At 39.9% G+C, this 22141-nt stretch overlaps 1 protein-coding gene across 5 annotated transcripts in view; it reads right to left on the bottom strand.

Moving 5' to 3' along the window:
- MAGI1 (membrane associated guanylate kinase, WW and PDZ domain containing 1) overlaps positions 1-22141 on the bottom strand; it is a 616636-nt gene that overhangs the window by 240550 nt on the left and 353945 nt on the right. For all 5 annotated transcript variants that reach the window (XM_044921244.1, XM_044921248.1, XM_044921255.1 and 2 more), the window contains exon 2: positions 2737-2853. In XM_044921244.1, the coding sequence (XP_044777179.1) occupies positions 2737-2853 (117 nt within the window). The remainder of the gene's footprint in view (positions 1-2736; positions 2854-22141) is intronic.

Below are 22141 nucleotides of genomic sequence, written 5' to 3'. Positions count from 1 at the left end.
AATAAAATATTTAAAGAGAGAGAGAGAGAAAAAAAAGAAAAGATGTCTACCCCAACTCGCAAGCACCTGTTCATGAGGTCACCCCTTCTCAAAATACTGAAAGTCACTAAAATATCAGCAGCAGGAAGTTCTGGAAAACGCAGATCACATGAGCTTGTTTCCCTGTGGCACTGTTACAATATAATCAGGAGGATGTATTCTCCAAATGAATGGCTTCCTAATCCGTTGGCACAACAGGTTGTTAGAGAGTTCTGCTTTACCAATCACATGGACCAAAGAATCAAAATAAACACAAATGTGGCTTGAGTTCTCCAAGCCTATAACAGAATCCCAAGTCACCCTGGTCTACTCATGTTCAAAGGTTCACACGTTGTACCAGACCCAGAAACAGACCTCTTCTAAATTTCCCTCCCATTTTATGAAGGAAATGTAAAATGAAATGGTACTTGTTTTCCCTTTTAGTAGAAAGACCATTTCGACCTTCCCAATTCTTGACTCATGGGTTTCACAGAAATGAAACATTAATACCAAAGGCTTTATACACGCAAAGACAAAACATGATTTTCTACAGTTTTTAAAAGGCTGAGGTCATTTTTGCCCCAATTCCTATAGAGTGGTAAGCTTAAAATCAAGCCATTTAGCTCACAGTCAGGTCCTATAAATCAGTGGAAAAAAATAAATGGGAAAGCATGCCAAAACGTAACCATAGTAACACCACAGATGCGTCAAGAAATGGTGTGCTCATTTGCTTCATTCCCCATTTCTTAAATTGGAATCTAAGTAGGGGAAAAATTACACAGAGAACACTCATGATTCTGCAAATACCGAATTCTACAAAACTGTATTCAACCTGCCATCCCAGAACATCACAGCAGCTATAATATTGCTACAGAAGCAGCCCTGGGTGGTGAGAGTCCAGAAGACACAACCAGACACCTATCAGTGACCTGATCTCCCCGTGACTCTGTTTCCTCATCTGTAAACTGGGTAGTAAAAATCCCAACATCAAAGAGTCATTCCGAGGATAAAACTGGTCAGTGGAGAAGAGTCAGGACAATGGTGGACTCAGGAGACCGCAAGTCGTGGTCAACTTCAGCCTTGTTTTTTATTGGCTTACCTTGGTGCCTTGGTTTCTTGATCCATAAAAAGAATGATAATCCCTTCACAACCCATGCAATTAACATTAGGAATTACTATTAATCTAATTGTAAAGAATTATTAGTAGGATATAAGGTTACAGCGTTCAATTCCAGTTCTGAAAGACTAAAAGCACTGAGGCCCAGAGATTCGGATTAATGCATTATCACCACATTTTCTCTTTCAAATGTAGCTCTGCCACTCAGCAGAAAGAGACAACCCTGAGGCACTGACCCAAGTCCCTTACATTCAACCTCTTTTCCTATTGGAGCCTTGGTTTTATTAATAAATAAAATGAAGAGCAGAAGGCTATTCTAGAACCTGATCTTTAAAGGTCCCAGTCTAGACTTATGGCCTAAGTCCCTGCAGATCTATAGTGGCTTACATTAAGTTTTGTTTATCATTTTGCAGTAATATCAGGAAGCTTAGGACTCCAGCACACCCCTTGAAAAATACTATTAAGAAAGAAAGTAAAGAAAGAGAGAGAGAGAAAGAAAGAAAGAAAGAAAGAAAGAAAGAAAGAAAGGAAGAAAGGAAGAAAGGAAGAAAGGAAAAAGAAAGGAAGAAAGAAAGAAGAAAAGAAAAACCATTATAGCAAACAAATCACAGCAATAAGCAGGGTACCTTCAACTTCAAATGATTCCTACCACTTTTGTTGGTTAAAAAATGTTATTGCTAAAAAAATAAAATTTCAAGCTTTGAAGGACTGGGTAACAACAGAACAGAAAAATTTCAAGTACTAAAACCAAAATCATTCTTTCTTCTTAATTTTAAATAAAATGAAATCACTCTAAGTCTCCCCAGGACTCCTACCTTATAATTAGCTGTATAGGAATGCAGTTTGGTAGAACATGGTAATAGTTCACTACAACTTCATCTGCCGCATAGACTGACTTCCCCCATTTCCTCCTTCCCTTCCTCCCTCCCCTCAATACAAAAACCTTGCTTTCATGGCTCCTGTGTTCCATGTCTTGCTTTCTCAGATTTGGTCTGATCTAATGGGTTTGTGAGATTTGAGTTTTTAATTGGTGGAAACTATTTCTTCAAAGAAAATTATGCATGAAATGCAGACCTATGAATCGGGTCATGTTGGGGAAAAAGAGAGTCCATTGAGGCATTCTCTGTGCTGAGGGGCCATGAGGAACTCACTGATCTCTGCAGAGATCAATCTGAAAGCCTCTGGCCTGGTCCACCCCGTTAATAACAGTGATGGTTAACATTTATGGAGGCTTACACCATGCCCATACTTTGCAAAATGTACTTACGTGCCTCATCCCCTGGACTCTTCCTAACAGTCTTATTGAATTAGTATGACTCAGATGTCCTTTCCACGGATGTGAAAACTGGCCCTGACAAAGGACAATTAATTTACCTGGCATTATAAGCAAGTACGTGGCAGAGCCAGAACCTGAAAGCCAAGTAATTCACCTTGCGCTATGCTTCATGTCCCACTGTCACTTATGATTCCCTGGACTTAGGGAGTCACTACATGAGCAAGCCGACTGACCAGTGTTCCAGAACCACCTGGTGAGCTCTTCTGGCTCCACCAACTTGCCACACACCCACCGAGCAGTAGGTTGCCCTAAACTGGCTACTTACAAGGCACAGCATGGCGATAAAGGTTATCCCTTATGGTCTGCTGGAGCTCATGATCAGGAGACCCTTTCTGGAACCGCTGATTGAGGAAATGTCGCAGGTCCTTGTTCAGCTTTCCTCCTGTAGGCAATATATAAAATAGACAGAACACATCAACAACAGGGCTTCCTAGAGACTGAGCAGCTGGAGAGTTGTGTGTGGGAATGCCACCTCAAGCCATTGTAGCCAGCCAACCTCAGTCATTAGGAGAACTGACTTCAGATTTTCCTCTGCAAAGGAAAAAGCAAGCTAGAGTGTAATAAAGATAAAACGGCATTGAAATAGCATTAATTTGGGGGTCCCATTTCACATAATAGTAGAAGGCTCAAATAACAAAGAATTTAAACTAGGCTATTACATTTAAAATATGTGCCGTAGACACTTGCAGACACTATTAAAGAGAGAGTAAATGGCTGAAACCATAAAGAGAACAATGTATCCATAGCTGACAAATTACACAATGTTCTTTGACCAGGGATCCAATTGGTAGAAATGTACCCTATGAATATACTTGCAAAAGTCAGCACCATCTCCAGTATTGTTTATTGCAGCATTTTTGTAACAGCAAATAAATAAAAAGAAAAACAAAAAACCTGGAAAAAAAACCCACAAGGGATCAGCTAAGTAAAGCACAGTTCATTCATATAGTAACTACTCCAAGAAAGCTAGATCTGCAGGTGTTGGTGTCAAAGGAAAATATGCAGAGTAGTGCATAGTGTCTGGTTCCTTTTGTGTAAAAAGAAATAAAGAAGAGAGAACCTGTTTGCTATAAGGAATCACCACAAAGTTTTAACAATAGTTTCCTCTGGGTAGAAGGACATGAGCTTGGGAAATAAGACAGAAGATGTCGCTCTTCTTTCTATAGACACATACAGATATATAGATCTTATGATCCTGTGTTGATTTCCAAACACTAGATACATACTGTTTTTTCATTAACTATTGTATAACCAATAGTTACCTGGGTGGGTCTGTGTATTTCTTTGTAATTCTCCACATTAACAAAACAAAACAATAGCTAAAAATATTATTGTTACAAAAATATGTCATAGAAAGGAGAAGGTAACCAAATGTTCTTTTTAAATTACAAACACAACCTAGCTAACATTTATTCTTAATGGAGAAAGATGGTTCAGTGACAGCTAAAAATAACAAGGCTAAAATCGTCCTTCCATTTTTAGACAAGATAAAAATTAGGTAGGAGCATTTCTAGCCTTAGAGAAACAAAGTAGCAATGCAGTATCTATGTGAGGCACAGAATTCATGTCTTTGGATGATAACTTCCCTATGGTCAAAAAGAATAAATCATGAGGATGACAGTGATGGTTAAGATGATGATATGTCCCATGCAGGGCAGGAAACTACTGATCCTTATTTTAATATTATGTTCAAAACAAGATTCCCTATTACAGATGATCATTTTAGAATAGACTAATAAAACCCAATTTGAACTATTACTGAGATGTATTATACCTCAGGTTTCAATTAGTCAAAAGGAAAACAGATATATTTAAGTCAATCTTAGGTCATTTAATAAATATTCAATTACTCACCAAATATTTATTGAATAAAAAAGACAAACATTTACCTATCCACTCAAGACACCCCCCCCAAAGGGGCACAAGGTTTGAGTAATTTACAAAAGAATCTATATGATTGGCCAACTAACTGTGTAAAAAGATAGTCAATATCATTAATTATCAGAGAAAGGCAAATGAAAGCCACAGTGAGATCCCACTACATACCTACTAGAATGGCCAAAATTTAAAAGACTGCCAGCATCAAGTGTTAGCAAGATTGTAGAACAAAAGGAATTCTTACACACTGTCAGTGGGCATATAAAATGGTTCATTCTCTTGGGAAAAGAATTTGGCAGTATCTTATAAAGTTAAACCTTCACTAACCAAATGACCCAGCATTTCCACTCTTATTTATGCAAGAGAAATGAAAATAAGTGCATACACACACACATAAACTTGTAGATGAATCTTCACAGCAACTTTATTCACTATGTAATAGTCCAAACTTGGGAACAACCCAAATGTCCATCAACAGATAAATGGGTAAGCAAACTACTACATTCAAATGGGATGCAACACAACAATTAACGGGAACAAACTACTAATACATACAGTAATATTTATGCATCTAAAACACATAATGCTGAGCAAAAGAAGCTAGACACAAAAGGCAACATTCTGTATGATTCCATTTATATATAGAGTTTTAGGACAATCTAAACTATAGTGACAAAAAGCAGTTCCGTGGTTACCTGGGGCTGAGATTAGGCAGAGACTAACTGCAAGGTGCACAAGGGAATAAGATCTATGGAGAGTACCCATGTCAATTTTCTGGCTTTGCAATTGTACTATACTTATGTAACGGGTTATCACTGAGGGGAAATTGGGTGAAGGGTACAGGGGATCTTTGTACTATTTTTTATACCTTCTTGAGAGTCTAAAATGATTTCAACATAAAACATTTCTTAAAAAGGGGAGCCCAAGGGAAGTTTGTGAAGTGGATGCCAATATAGAAAATCTTAATTGTGACAGTGATAATATGGGTTTATACATTTATCAAAATTTATGGAACTGTGTGTAGGGGTATGCAATTTATAGTATGTATATTACACTTATAAAATTGATTTCAAAGGTTTAAGCATATACACATAATTACTGAATGACTATGTGATAGGCACTGTTCTAAGTGCTTAATTCTCAATTTCCCCTTGGAGAGATGAACAGAAAGAAAAATAGAGTAAATCTTAGTAGTTAAGACTAAGGCTTTGGGTTTAAAGCCTGACTCCACTATTTATTAGCTGGAGAACCCAAGCATGTTGCTTAATCTCTGAACCTTATCTGCAAAAATAGAGCACTGAAAACACAGTAGCTCGTCTACAAAATTGTCAAGGGGATTAAATGAGGTTCCAACGGTGCCTGGCACAGAGAAAGCACTCAGTGAAAGATGGAAGTTGTCATGACAATGCAGAGGGGACAACTGTTGAGGTGAGAGGGAAAGAGCTGAGGTTAGTTCAAAGATGGGCTGTTACTCTTTTTTAAAATGCACATAAACATAAAACCCAGTCTGTTACTTAGAAATAGCTATAAACAAAATGCGGGCATAGGGAAATTTGGATTAAAGGACATTTCTAGAGTTTCTGGAAAGGAATAAAATTCTACTTGTGGGGCACCTGGGTGGCTCAGTCAGTTAAGTGTCTGCCTTTGGCTCAGGACATGATCCTGGGGTCCCCGGGATGGAGCCCCAGGTCTGGCTCCCTGCTCCGCGGGGAGTCTGCTTCTCCCTCTGCCTTTACTCCTCCCCCCTGCTGCTCCCCCTGCTTCTGCTCTCTTGCTAGCTCCCTCTATCAAATAAATAAATAAAATCTTTAAAAAAAAAAACCCCTCTACTTGTGCTAAAATTGTCTGGACATATATAAGATGGTTAGCATTTAGTGCATACTTAATATATTTTTGGCACTGTGCTGGAGCTGAGATGAAACCAACTGGTAAATCACTGATATTTAATAGTCACACCTGTCAACTCTATCTCTAGGTATAAGGTACCCTGGAATTCGACCAAAAGGATAACAATGTTTACCAGCAAAATCTTCATTGTTTAGGACCTAGAGTTTATATTCCCCTTAGGAGACCACAGTTGTAGACATTAGAAAGATACTGAGCCATGAGTAGAAAAGATGTTATGGGATCCAAATGTACTGTTCGAGTCAAAAGAAAATCCCAAAGAAGATTCAGGATACAGTATCTCTTTTTCCTATATAGAACGCAGGTTTACACATTCTTTTTTTTTAAGATTTTATTTATTTATTTGACACAGAGAGCACAAGTAGGGGGAGCTGCAGACAGAGGGAGAGGGAGAAGCAAGCTCCCGCCTGAGCAAGGAGCCCAACATGGGGCTCTCGATCCCAGGACCCTGGGATCATGACCTGAGCCAAAAGCAGACTCTTAACTGACTGAGCCACCCAGGCATCCCAGGTTTACACATTCTTATGGATCACCAGCAGGTACCTATCAAGATAAACCAAGGGCTTATAGATTGGAAGGCATTCTTAAGACATATAGACACTCTTGGTTTAACACTTGAGCTTTACAGTGAAACTAGCCAAGCTATCTAAAGTTTATGATCATCGAACTAAAACTGCAGATGTGCAAAAGGGCAGGGTTAATGATGCTGGTGGTTAACATTTACTCTGTGTTCCGTGACATTTGTAAGCGAAAAGCCTCAACCTTCCCATTACATTAAGAATACTGTACTTTTTGGCATCTAATCTCAAATTAATTGCCAATTATTCAGGGGATATGTCTATAAATCTTCTCCTAATTGTCAAGGCAGTGAGCCAATGAAATAATAAATTGCTAGAGAGAGAGTTTTGTCATAGCATCTTCGCTTTCTTTGAAATCCAAGATTTATTTTGCAAATGGAAAAGAAAACATAGGTCAGAAATACATGGAGCTTTTTCCTAGAAAAGGATTCAGAGCTTATTTTAAGATAATTTTATGATTTCAATGACAAAAATGGAGCTGACTCTCTGTCCTGGATTTGCCATTATATTTTCATATCAGTGTATCCAAAATTGTCTTTTAAATTTACAACAGTGTATCTCTGCTTTTTCCATTCACATTAGCTTATAGAAATTTAACCATGTCGGGGCGCCTGGGTGGCTCAGTCGTTAAGCGTCTGCCTTCGGCTCAGGTCATGATCCCAGGGTCCTGGGATCGAGCCCCACATCGGGCTCCCTGCTCGGCGGGAAGCCTGCTTCTCCCTCTCCCACTCCCCCTGCTTGTGTTCCCTCTCTCGCTGTGTCTCTCTCTGTCAAATAAATAAATAAAATCTTAAAAAAAAAAAAAAAAGAAATTTAACCATGTCAACTGATGTAACCTTTCATAATTATTTTAAATGTGGTATAATATTCCATTTAAAAAATATAATACTTTTGTATCCCTTGTAGAAAATTATTTCCAATGTTGTGGTCAATAGAATAATGCTATAATAAATGCCATTGTAGTTTTTTTCTTTTCAAATGTGTATATGTACAGGAAAAAACATAGTGTATATGTGGTTCAGTACTACCCATAGTTCCAGGCATCATTCCAGGCATCACTAGGGCTAGTCTTGGAACGTATCCCCCACAGATAAGGGGGGACTATAGTACTAGTGACAGTGAGCATTCTATTATATATATATGCATATATATATAATATACACACACATATCTCAAATACATATTTCATATATGTCTCTTATACATATTTTTTCTTTTACGTTTCCTCTTCTGTAACTTGCCTATTCATATTCATAGATTCATTGTGCATTTCCCTAGTGGGCCATCTTGTTATTTTTGGAAAGACATTCTTTACATATTCTGGATATGATTCCTTTATCAGTTACTTAAGTTGCAAATTTTGCTTGTTATTACTGAAACATGAAATGATCCCTTAAACATAATTGTAATTTTTCCAAACTTTCCCACTCACATGCTAGATAGTTTTCTGCCAATTCAACTAGAAGCATCATTTTCAAAGTGATGGGTTATGAGGGGACTCTGCTTGGTCTGATCTCTATCTCCTAGCGTACAGATCCTAAGGGAGAACACTAGTCAACAGAAATAATCTTCACGGTCAAGCACTAGGTTTCCAGAGATGTTACTTTTGAGTCCTCTTGATTCATCCATTTCTAACTGAGGAGGCAAAACATAACTGTGTCACATAAGCTCCAGAACATCTACCTCTAGAAGGTCAAAGAATAGCGTTTCATTACAACTAGAATTTAGACTTTAATACGTTTCAAATTTTCAATGCCGAGGAAAACTTGCATAAGGATATTACACTAATCACACTTCCAGGTGATAATGCTTTAGCACACAATTTCTTCAAGGAATGATTATAGTTGTAGGAAAGATATATTTATTAAGGCAACACAAATGGTTTGTACCGCAGTGAGCTATTACAGCAAAAAGATCTGTGTCTGTTCAGCAGCTTGCATTTATAAAGGATAGGGCTTTTTGTTAAAAAAAAAAAAAAAACAAAATTATAAATTGAAATACATATTAGCTAGTTTTATTGTCACTTAAACTTACAATCTGAAATATATTTAATGAGTTTTGTCTGAAAAAGATTGTGCTATTCCTTTCTTTCTAATACATTTTTCCTAACACTTTTTTTACCGTACAAATAATCTAAATTATGGGGGAGATAGTATTTAAAGGGTCCAGAGTTTCCGCTGGAGAAGATGAAGAGGTTCTGGAGGTGGATGGTGGTGATGGTTGCACAACAGTGTGAATATACTTAATACCACTGAACATGCTTAAAATGATAAATTCTGTGTTATATATATTTTACCACAATAAAAAGGGTTCTATAGATTAATTACAAGATTTGAAAAATACACAAAAGTACGACAAAGAAGGTTAAAAATAAACTGTAACTTCATTTGTATCACCATTAACATGCTGGTGCTGTGGGCCTTGTGTACACACACGTACATATACACACGGATACACACAGATACACTTATAATACATCCACACGTTTGAGGAGATTCATTCACTCATTCAACAAATATTTATTAAGTGCCTACAGCCAGAAAACCTATGGGCCCTGGAGAGACAGCCTGACAACACAGAGCTCCTGAACAGGAACTGACATGCATGTTTTAGGAAAAAGGAACAGGGCTGGCCTCTAGGCAGAGGTCACTGTTAAGATGAGAAGTAAAGGAAGACAAGACGCAAGTAGGCTCTGCAAAGTGTGGGGTAACCAGCATTCTAGGCAGAGGACACTGCAGGTGCCAATGCCTGGAAATCAAAAAGGCTGGCGTGTCAGAGAAAGAGCATGGAGCTCGGACAGGGGTGGCACACAGTGAGGTTAAAAAGAGAAGCTGGGGCAGATCATTCTGTGCCTTGCCGGCCATGATAAGGAGTTTGCATTTTATTCTAAGCTCAGTAGGCATGCACTGAAGGGATGTCAGTCAGGGAGGTAAAGAAGGCCTGGTGTAAATTTTAAGATTCCTTTTACAGCTGTGTAGTGGGTCAGGATAGAGGGCGGTGATTCTGCTAGTAGCAGTTTGTCAGTATATATGTGGTTCAGTACTACTTACTCTTTTTTAAAATGCACGTAAACATAAAACCCAGTCTATTACTTAGAAATAGCTATAAACAAAATGCGGGCATAGGGAAATTTGTGCAACCAATGTTGCTGATCACACAAGACCAGAAGTGGCCTGGACAAAGGAAATGGATGAGAAGACGAAGGGCGGGGGGGGCGGTGTTGGGCAGGAGCGGTGAGGAGAGGAGACGTAATTTAAAGCTGGAACTGACAGGGCTATTCGAGTGATGGAGGAAGATACCACATGCAGAGAGGACTCAAAAGTGGCTGCAGCGTCTGGGTTTACCTGCTGATGACCATGTTAGAGCAGAATACAGATTCCATCAGATACCTGTTAAATATGAGATGCGGAGGATCGTGCCCTATATGTGGATTTATATCCAAATATTCTAACAGATAATTGATTAAGCATCTCCAATCTAGGAGCAGAGCTCAAAAAAAAAGTTTTAATAATACATAATATTTCATCGTCTCATTCCATCACAACCTATTAACTATTACCAATTAGGAAGCATATGAATTGTTTCTACTATGATTATCCTCCTTGGATAAGATCTATCTGTATTTGCTTATTTTCTCACAATCCTTGCAGTGGAAATACTAGGACAAAAAGCATACAAATGATACAAATTCTCCCCCAAAAGACTATAGCAGCTTCCCTTTATCTAGCTTGATTTTAAATGGCTCCAAAGTAGCAATGTGGATTCATCATCATATTACCAGTTTCATGTTATCAGACATTTGGATGTCTTTCCTTTTAAAAAAATGATTATAAACAATGCTGTAATGAAAAATCTTGAATATGTATGTTTGCTGAATCTACTAGAAGCAGAATTACTAGAATAATGAGCATGAACATTATTTTAAAGATTCTTCATACATACTGACAAACCGCTATAAAGGCTTTTACTCAAGTCTAGAAGAAGTACCATATCACTCATCTGACAATTACAGTGTCAAAATGAAGATCACTTTTCCCCTTCTAAGAATGGGTTTTTGTTGTTGTTATTGTTTTTTAAATAATCTCCCTGCCCTACTTGGGGCTCAAACTCACAACCCTGAGATCGAGAGTCGCATGCTCTGTTGACTGAGCTAGCCAGACATCTTTAAGTATGCATTTTCAAAAATTTTCCACCAATAATTCAAACAGATGCCAACACTATATTATACAAGCAACATGGATGGCAAAAATATGTTTCTTTTCATTTTGAGAAACTACTGGTTGCAATGAGAAAATTTATGTGGAGAATGGCCTGTGGCAAAATAATGGATGAATTTCATTATCATATGTACTTAAGTAAAATGAAGAAATAAACAAAAGCCTTTGCTTCTAAACACACAGAGACTGAGAACACTCCGTGTGCCAGTTCTTACAGAATTACTTCCAAGCCTGCTTTTCCCAAATGACATGCAAGCATTGGTCACAATCGAGGATCAGCAAAATTTTTCTATAGAGTGCCAAGGGTCAGAGAGTACATATTCTCCACCTTTAGGAGCCCCTCTAGACTAAAATCATAGCATAAAATCAGCCATAGATTATATGTAAAGAAGGTTTTTTTCCAATAAAACTTTATTTACAAAAAAAGGCAGCACATGTGGCTCACTGACCACAGTCTGCTAACTCCACACCTAGATGCTGGCCCTGACTGTCCAGGTGAGCAAGTCTCCTTATATAGTTCTTAAGGTAGAGGGTATTCATTGTCTCCAAGCAGCGTTACCCAGAAACCTGGATTTCTGGGCTCCACCCAAAACTTACTGAATTAGAAACTCTAAGGGTCCAGTTCAATCTATGTTTTAACAAACCTTCCAGGTGATTCTAAGACATGCTGACATTTGTGACCAATGGTCACTAAGCCAAAGCAAAGCCCCCCTAACAAAGCGTGGGGAACTAGGCTCTGAAAATGAGTCTATTTCCCTATTTGTCACCAATGGTCCCCATCTCTCTGCAAACCACCAAGTGCTGCCAGTCCTTCTGGACTAATAATAATACCTTATAATAACAAGCACAGCACAAATGACTCCAGGCAGGTGGGACGTCATCAGACATGCAGAGATTGAATCCATTCCCCTAGTGGCACAAAGACAGTTGTTCTTTCAGTCATGTTTCTGTAGAACGTAAAAAAAAAAAAAAAAAAAAGGAAAGAAAAGAAAAAGAGAAAAGAGGCTGCAGGATAGATTTATGTATGCTGATGAAGCTCTATTAACTACTATTTACATTTAACTCCCCACCATGGATGAGCACAAAACCTTTTGCTCGCACTTCGGGGCATCCACTTTATTATTATTTCCTGCCTGTCTTCTGTCTTCTTTTTCTCCTGGTGAATCTTTTTATAACAAATTTCATCCCACAGTGAGAAGAGACTTGAATTAAGCATGGAAAGAAAAGCACTGCTTAAATTCCATCATCTCTATTTTTTCATTATTTCCAGCCTTTTGTGCTTCTTATATATTTTTTTTTTTCAGTTCAACTCATGTAGTAGGATAACATCTGTTCAGGAAAAAAAAAAATAAAGGTTTACACAGGGAAAGGCAAAAGACAATATTGCTCTGTTGGCAAAGTAACAGAGCTGATAGGAGCTTACGGCCCGCTGTACTCAACAGCAAGGCTGAAGTCAGATGTCTCTATACTCAGAACCTTGAGTGGAATCTGAAGACGTGTGTGTCCTTCAAGAAGACACTAAATTTTTTTAAAGATTTTATTTTTAAGTAATCTCTAAACCCAACTTGCAACTCAAACTCACGACCCCAGATCAAGGATCAAGAGTCGCACGCTCTTCTGACTGAGCCAGCCGGGCGCCCCAAGAGGACACTAAATTCTTTTTAAAGTTTTTTTTTTTTTTTAAGATTTTATTTATTTATCTGAGATAGAGAGAGTGAGCGAGAGAGCAGGAGCAGGAGCAGGCGAGCAGAAGGAGAGGGAGAAGCAGGCTCCCTGCTGAGCACCTGATGCAGGGCTCCATCCCAGGACCCTGGGATCCATGACCTGAGCCAAAGGCAGATGCTTAACCGACTGAGCCAGCCAGGTGCCCCAAGAAAACACTAAATTCTTAAAAAGACACCCCACTGAGATCTAACAGAACTCTGCTCCAGTGAACCCACTGGATTCCAGCGATGACAGCGAGCATTTATTGATCACTTTCAACAGGCCAGATACAGTGCTAAGTCATAACTTTACAATCCTCGCCCCGACCCAGCGAGGTTGGTTCTTTCTCCAATCCCATTTTACAGAGGAATAAACTGAGGTTCCCAGACCGCCCCATCATTCAAGTAATCAGGCACAAAGGAAATATATGTAAATATAGAGAGATGAAATAGAAACAATGCAAGATGTTAACAGCTGGTCGGTTATGGTCAATCATGGCACACCTTATGCTGTTTATTCAATGGCAGTATGGGTTTGATATTTTCCAAAACAAAAAAGAGTAAAATAAAATGATTATGTTTAAAGCAGTTATATGCACCATGCCACTAGAAGACATTTACGTGAATCTCAATCTAAAAACCGAAGACTGACTTCCCATCTGAACAGTCACATGGTACAGTTGTCCCAACACCCTCTCGATGTTCAACGTGTGTAGCAACCAAGAAAGTGACATCTGAACAGCACTGACTTCCAGGGAGTCGGAGCAAAGTTCCTTCCCAGGAACCAGCACCTGTCCTGCTGGCTCTTAGGACGCTGTTGACAACTGAGGTATTTTAAATGCTTTTATGCAAATGCAAACTGAGATCCCATCAGCATCCCACAGCCTGGGACACCCATCGTAATTAACACAGCTGTGCCCCTACCCTGCAAGCCTTGGCCCAATTTAGTCTCAGACAGGAATGGATAATCTGGGTCACAGACTAAATCCTAATATAGTCTGACATCATGCAACAGTAGGCTGGGGCCAGAGTTCCAGGGGCTCTGCCCTATATATTAAGAAATCTCACAGAAACAGGATTACAGTTGAGCATGCCACTCCAATTTCTGTGGGATCATGAGAACAGAGACCAGCAACATCCCATCATTTGATGGGTCTGAAAAAGGTGAGACCATTTCCCATAAACAAAGCATCCATATGACTATTCTTTGCACAGCACCCCTCTTCAAATATTTTTCAAAGCTGCGGACAAAAGAGAGAATCACAAGTATATGGTCTGAGACAGGTGAGAATGGAAAGGAAAACATGTCGGGCATCAGGAGGATTTTAGCGTAGAGGCAGGCAAAATTCTTCTCTAAGGTCAGATAGTAACTACTTTAGGCTCTGCAGGTTGTAAGGCCTATACTCCAATCCTCTGCTTTTTTAGCAGGGTATCAGTGCTAGACAATAACTAAATGACTGCACAGCTGTGTTCTAATACAGCTTCATTACAAAAACAAGCAGCAGGCTAGATTTGGCCCATAGCTGTAGTTTGCCACTCCCTCTTCGAGAGGATTATGTCTCTCTCATAAAACATGTTACATTTTCTAAGATTACCAGAGGTGTACAGGTTTATGCACCCGAGTGCGTGCAGGTAGCTCTGGGTGCGTGGACCGTTCCCTTAGAAAAGGAGCAGGAAGGTAAGCCACAGGTCTTCCACCTATGGGGCTTTCACAAAACTACTCAACAGGTGAAAAATATCCATCCCCACATCCTCCATAAAGTAGAATTAATTTCACATGTTTAAAGACCTGGCTAGCCTTCAGAGAAATTTATCAAGTGACTCCTGGGATAAAATCTGTTACTGGCATCAATCTCCAGTTTATACAAATATACAGGATAGAAAAATGCATGTATTATAAACACAGATTTCCCTTTGATGATTGTAAATTTCATGGCTTATCATAAATTACTTTTCTGAACATTATCTCATTCAATCCTTATACAACCCAGTGGGAAAGGTAGTATCATTCCCACTTTAAAACACATGAGAAAAGACTCCCGGTGCAGGATTAGAACCAGATGTTCTAATGCCAAAGTTCTACACTTTCCCCTCTCCACCTCTGTGACTCCAAACAAGGTGCTCATCAGGCAGTAAAGAGTGAAACTTTGTTTTATTAGAACTGTATACTGAGAGGTGCCTGGGTGGCTCAGTCGGTTACGCATCTGACTCTTGATTTCGGCTCAGGTCATGATCGCAGGGTCCTGAGATGCAGCCCCGAGTCAGGCTCTGTGTTCAGCAGGGAGTCTGTTCATTCTTCTCCCTCTGCCTCCCACCCACACCCCACCCCCCGACCGCGTGCATGTGCTCTCTGGTATTCTTCACAACTGTCAAGGCCATGGAAAAACGATGAAAGATTAAGAAGCTGGTACAGACTAGAGGAGTCTAAGACATGGCAACTAAATGTAACATAGTATCCTGCACAGGATTCAGGGACATAAAGGACACTAGTGGGGGGTAAAAAAAAAAAACCAAACCAAACTGGTAAAATCTGACTTAAAACTGGAGTTAATGGTAATGTACCATTGTTAACTTATTTTTGACAAATGGACCATGGTTATACAAGATATTAGCATTAGGGAAAATTCCATGAGATTCAGGAACTCTCTGTACTATCTTTGCAAACTTTTTGCATCAAAATATTCCAAAATGGAGTTTATTTATTAAAAATGTATACAATATACCATTATGAATGTGGCTGTGTGCATGGCTCTTGGCTATTTTATGTTGTAAATCTACTAAGGTAAGAATTTTTACACAGACTTCCGTCTCTGGGTTAACCACAGCTCCCATTTTCAGAACGTGGTACATAGAAGACCTGGTTAAAAAGTATTTGGAAACATTCTTACTTCACGGGCTGGTTGTCAGAGATTTTTAATCTCCATAATTCCATAAGCAATGAGCACTTTCACACTCGACTATTTTCATTCCATTTCACTGTAGCCTTTCAGCTGTTATTCAAAAGTGATTATAAATAATGGGGCTATAAAAGCCATTCACTAATTAGGACACTCACTGGCCATATGCCCCCCTCGACAATGGAAGGTGATTTACGTAAGGCAAGCCCATCACATCTGCCGGCCTCCCTGGTCGCACATCAACGTTGCTCTTAATGGCCATCTTCTTCTTGACTAGAAAACAGACTGACAAGCCTAAGTTTTCCAGGGTTTTAAGTTTTATATGCCAGGAAAGAAAAACAAACTCAATAAACCATTTCCTGCCTTGCCATTTCAAACATCCAGAGAACAGGGGGGAAAGCACAGAACACAAACTAGATTGGGTCGAAGTCTCGGCCATTGTCATAGAATGCGAAAGACCTAATGAAATCCGGGACAAAAGACTTAGCCAACCAAATCTCATCCACTCAACTCGTAAGACACAACTCATATAGTACACAAGCTTCAGCCTATCTAGTATTCATCAAATGTTCCTGAACAGGAGTACCGCTAACATCGTGGCCAACACAATTTTTTGTTGGTGGGGTTTACCCTCTGGACATCAGCATCCCTGTTCTTGGCAGTTCACAGATAAATACATGAAGTTTTCCCCAGTCACCAACCCAGGTAGGACAGTCCCACCCCAGGGAGAATAGGTAAATGAATAGCAATCAGGGACAGTTCATGCTTAATGTGGAATTTTTTTCCATTTAGATCCAAGAGCAGATTAGAAAAGAATATTGTAAAAGGGTCCATGTTGGGGATGGTTGCAAACTGCTAAGATTATCTGTGCTATATGCACATGCTTACATAAACATACATGTCTTCTAGGATAGTAAACATACATGTCTTCTAGGATAGTAAACATACATGCTGGGACGCCTGGGTGGCTCAGTCATTAAGCGTCTACCTTCGGCTCAGGTCATGATCCCAGGGTCCTGGGATCGAGCCCCGCATCAGGCTCCCTGCTCAACAGGAAGCCTGCCTCTCCCTCTCCCACTCCCCCTGCTTGTGTTCCCTCTCTTGCTGTGTCTCTCTCTGTCAAAAACCAAAAAAACAAAAAACATACATGTCTTCTAGGATAGTAAACATACATGTCTTCCAGGATAGTAAACATACATGCCTTCCAGGATGATAAACACACATGTCTTCCAGGATAGGGCTGCTCACCAAGTGGCAGCAGAGCTCAGTGCTGCAATCAGAGGTTTGAGCTCATCTTCACCTGGGCTCAGCAGAGGCCTCTCTGACAATTGTCACTATAGGAGGCCATCCATCAGTGTCTCTCCCACTGCTCTGCTTTATTGCACCATATACATATCTTTCTTTGAAATGACTTATTTTCCTTTTTCTTTATTATCTGTTGCCTCCCCCACCATGAGTTTCCTCTGAGAGCTGAGCCCATCTCAGCTTAGAAGAGGAGTTATCATAGACTTAGCACCTTTTGAGATGCAATGACTAAATTAAGAGATGAAGGATAATACTCATTAAAATTACACAAGTGGTAGCTAAACCAGACCCAGGCAGACAGACGCTCCCATTTTGACTTTGATATTAGTTACCTCTGTGTTCTTCGGCAATTTCTTAAATCACTCAGTCTCAGTTTCCTCATCAAGAAAGTGGGGATAATGAGAGCATCTAGCCAAACAGGGCCATCCTGAGGAATACGTGAGAACACGCAATATAATGCTCCATAAACGTTGGCTACCCTTCCCATCATCATCTGACTTGAAAGGAACATACTTCAAAAACACCTTTCATGTAATTCTGTTTGTTCTCAAGGAGAGAAATTTTTTTAAGATTCATGATTACAACTAAATGCATAAAACAAACCAGTGAAACAAGCCAGTCTTCCCATCTTGCTAGACTGCAAACTAATTAAAATCTATGTGTTATCCCCAGATTGCTTACACACTCGCCCTTCTGTACATAGCACATTGTATGGCTGAAGGTCTGTGATTTCCAGGTTGGTATGAATGACAACAGAGTACCAAACAGCTGCCCTCCACCAGACATCAGGGAATCTGGAGTTCATTTTTCATTTCACCATTTATTTATACGCTTTTCATATATATATAGTATACTGTTTATTCATTATTTTAATGTGGATTACCCTGATGGCTACTGATGTTAATCATCATATGTTAACGGCACATCTCTTCATTTTGAAGTTTCTATTCACATTGTTTGCCACTTTTGTTTACTGGGTTGTCTTCTTGACATTGACTTGTAAGACTTCCCAAAACATCTGGGATACCAGACTTCTGTCAGGAATGGATGTTGCAAATATCTTCTCCCAGTCTATGGTGCATCTATTCACTTTCTTGATGACATCTTTTGACGAATTAAAGTTTTGATGGTTGATGGAGTCTAATGTAGCCATTTTTATGCAGCTTTTTCTGTATTATTCATTTGTTATAGGTGAGTCAGAAATGGCATGATGAAGTAGAGAGAACTCTGGGCAAGGGTCAGGAGACCCAGATTTGAGACCTAAATCTGGGTCATGTTTGTGTTTGGCAAAGTCATTTGTGAGAGTTAATTTTACCTGTCAACTCAATGGGGCCTCTCGGGGTGCCCAAATATTCCATCAAATAGTATCCTGCATGTTTCTGTGGGAATGCTTTCGGATGAGTTTAACATTTAAATTGATATAATGAGTAGAGCAGATTGCTCTCCCCCATGTGGGTGGGCCTCACCCAATCAGGAGAAAGCTTGAACTTTTAAACAAAGCTGATCCTTCCACAAGTAAGAGGGAATTCCTCCCGCCTGAGCCCTGGAGCTAGGGCATCAGCTTTTTCTTGCCTTTGGACTCTAAGGGAAACACTGACTCTTCCTGGGTCTGAAGCCAGCTAACCTCTGGAATGGAACTTACACCATTGGCTCTCCTGGTTGTCAAGCCTTTGGATTCTGACTAGAACTATGCTATCAGCCCTCTTGCATCTCCAGCTTGCCAACTGCAGATCTTGGAATTTGTTGCACAGGCCAATTTCTTATCATCAATCAATCACTCTCTCTCTCTCCAGTATATACACCCTATTGGCTCTGTTCTTTGAAGGACCCTGACTACACACCATCTACCTCTTCTAGCTCCAACAGAGCATGTTGCATTTTGACAGATTTTTAACAAATGTTGCTAAAGTCTCTAACAAACTGGCCTAGTTCACAAATCTGTAAATGCAGAGGCTGGATTCAACAATCCCAGAGATCTCTTCCCATTCCAAAAATCTGATACTTCTCTTCGTCCCACCTTTCTAACCCAGCCACACCTTGTCTCTCGGGTGTCCTCCTCCAAAATTAATTTGGCTGAGCCTCTCAGAAACAGTGCCCAAACTTCCTCCTGGCTAATCAACTCAGCAGTCATTGTAACAGGCTCCTGCTACATACAAACCCGTTCTGGCTTGTTTGCCCCCGCTGTGTGGAGCCAATGCTAACAGAGTCGAAACAGTTCAAAGTCGAGGGTTTACTCACAACAGGGGTTTTATCAGCTGAATTCTCTCAGTTTCTCCTGTAAACACATCACTTACAGACATGCTCACCCCACTTCTAAGATAAACATTTTAAAAAACAGCAACGAAGATGCCAAATGAGCCAATAACCCCAATTACTGACTGCCACTATCAGGCAAGCAAATTCCTGTCACGCCACAGTTACCAAAACATGGAAGAGGAATCACCATTTGTCAGATGAACAAACGGAACCATATCAACACCTCAGCCTCTGGGAGCCTGTGACACGCTCTTTTTCACTGCTTGATTTCAGATCAGTCCTTAGGAGAGGGAAAATTATCTTTAGGAATTAAGGTGACTTTAATTTTGCCATGCCTTTTGAAATGAACCTACACCCTAGAGAGATGCCAAACCACCACCGAGAATTCTTGCTTTATAGTAAGCGTCTATTAAAATTAGGTAATGGGGATGGGAGTTACAGTGAGAACCCGGAGGGATTCAGTTCGCTGGGCTTCCCTCACAAGGCTCTAACAGCAAAAGCAGAAAGCCACACTCTCCTTGGGTCATCGAATGTTCTTTAATAACGGGCAACCAGACAGGCTTATTCAGAATTTAAGTGGTCGCCAGACATTCCTTCAGAAGGAGAGCCCCAAACCTTGCTGAATGTCAGAATCACTTGGGGACACATCTAAAATAATACCGGTGCTCAGCCCTCACATCAGACAAATTAAGTAAGCGTTCTTAAGGAGGGACTAGGCGTTGCTATTTACTTTTCATTTCCCCTAGTGATCCCAATGTGTAGCCAGGGTTCGAAACCTAACCCACTTCTCTGATCCTGAATTCTCAGGGGACTCACTAATTGTGAGAGTATCTGTGCAGAACCTTCTGTTTACAGAGCATGGTCTCAGATCTCCTAAGAGGAAGCGCCTTGAGCTTCAAAGTAGAAATGTAAGACTCCGTCCGAGCCAGTAGCGGGGCGGGAAGGAAGGAAGAATATCAAGGCAAAAGGGAGGTTTAAAACAAAACAAAAAAACCTCTAACACCCTCTTAAAGTCACAGCCCTGGGGATTTAATTGGGTCTCTACCTGCCCTGACTGACGAAGCAAACTCAAATTAACTGGGTAGAAAATTCATCTCAAAGGATCAGGGGACTCCAGTGCCCTGTACTTTGATGTCCCTTGCTGCAGCTCAGCACACTTTTTGCTTTCACACCGATTCTTGAGAGAAGTCATGAGTTACTTATATTGAGTTTAAAGAACATACATCAAATGGAAAAGGTGGGACAGGGCTAGGGGCACCAAGGTTTCCGCCTAGCTGTAATGGGTGACAAAGAGCAAGGTGAGAAAGGGCGTGCTCACAGCACAAACGCAGGGCTTTCCCACACCGAAATAAAAACACCCATGTCTTCAAAGTGGCACAGGCTGACTCCTGAAGTGGAATAAAGAACCAACACATTTAGAAAGAGCTAGAGATGAAAGAACAAGTAGAAATCTCCCCCAAATTAAACACAACTCAAATGTGACTGCTGTGACTCGAGTAATTATTCTGTTGATGGATTCCACACTCAAACTACCACTGAACCATGTGCTTCCTTAAAAGGCTTCTTCAAGCACCAGCACTGATTGATACTTTGAGCCACTCCCATATCCTGATCAAGCCCTTCAGTGCTCATAGAAATAACCGATTTCATTTAATGAGATATTATTCCGCCACTGGTCAAGGATACAGGAGCTACTACGATCATGCCTTCTCTCCAAAAGACTCCCAGGGAATGAGTGAAAAGGCTTCAAAAATGTCCCATCACCAAACTGAAAATAATTAAGGCCAGCAGAAAGCCCTGTCTTCATTCAGATACCAGAATAGTCCATGAAGTGTTTCTTGAGTGGCTTCACTGGACATCTACCCTATTCATAACCTTGATATGTAGGCTCTATTTATATATACTGAAATCACACTGTTATCTTAAAAGTTCAAGCAAAATCAAATTACCAAAGTAAAGCAATAACACTTTCCTTCCTTTTTCTTGTTAAAAGACGACCAGCTTAACATTTGCTTTTCTCCCCATAATTAGAAAGATTCTGGAAAGAGAAAATGTAGTCAAACAGGCTTGAGCATAAAGTAGCTTAAAAAGAAGACCTATATATAAAAGAATAACAATGAATTAAAGCTCCATCTCTCACTTGATAGGTATTACCTGCCTGAAAATTAAAACACACTTTGTGTTATCTCTAGAGAAGATCTTCTGTTCCAAAATGAGGGTCTAATGTTTGAATTGTGCAAGCCAAATCAGCTTGAAAAAACAGAAGGCTCTGCTAAGCTTTAGCAGAACAAGCCCTAACATAATATGCCAAGGAATACGTTTGACAAAACAGAAGTAGAAAAATATTTTCAAAATCAGTTCTTGGCTTAAATATAGCATTTGGCACCTCAAGTAAACACAGAGAAGAACTAACTTGGTGGTGCCGTGTGACACTCTGAACTACAGCAGGCCAGATGGTGGGGTAGGTTATTCATTTCTCAGCCCCTCACCCTCTTTGCCCATCCATTAGTAACTTCACAGTTCAGGGTCCCTTAGAAGGCCTGGAAAGAGAAGAACTGGATAAATGCATATAATCAGTTTTGTTAATAATTATTATCTCCTTTAAAACCATGCTGATGGCAAACATCTTATGCCAACTCAACAGCTCCCATTATTAAATGTTCTGGATCATAGAGCCAAGTCAATGTCTCACCTGTTGTCTATAAAAAGTAAAGGGGTAACACTTCTTCTGGGAAGATGGGGCAGGTGTATGTTTCCCTATTCCTCCCACTAAGTATAACAACAGACCTTGGATGTCATCTAAAAACAAACAAGAAGTCTCTGAAATGTAAATAGAGGAAGGCAGACCAGCTAAGAACCTCAGGACAGACCTTAGCATGGAAATGAGTTCCAGAGGTTTTCTTTATGCCTCATATATCCCAGAACTGGAGC

This window comes from Neomonachus schauinslandi, chromosome 1 (assembly GCF_002201575.2).
Source record: "Neomonachus schauinslandi chromosome 1, ASM220157v2, whole genome shotgun sequence".
NCBI lineage: Eukaryota > Metazoa > Chordata > Mammalia > Carnivora > Phocidae > Neomonachus > Neomonachus schauinslandi.
Note: the sequence above shows the minus strand (reverse complement) of the source record. Positions and strands in the feature narration are given on the sequence as shown.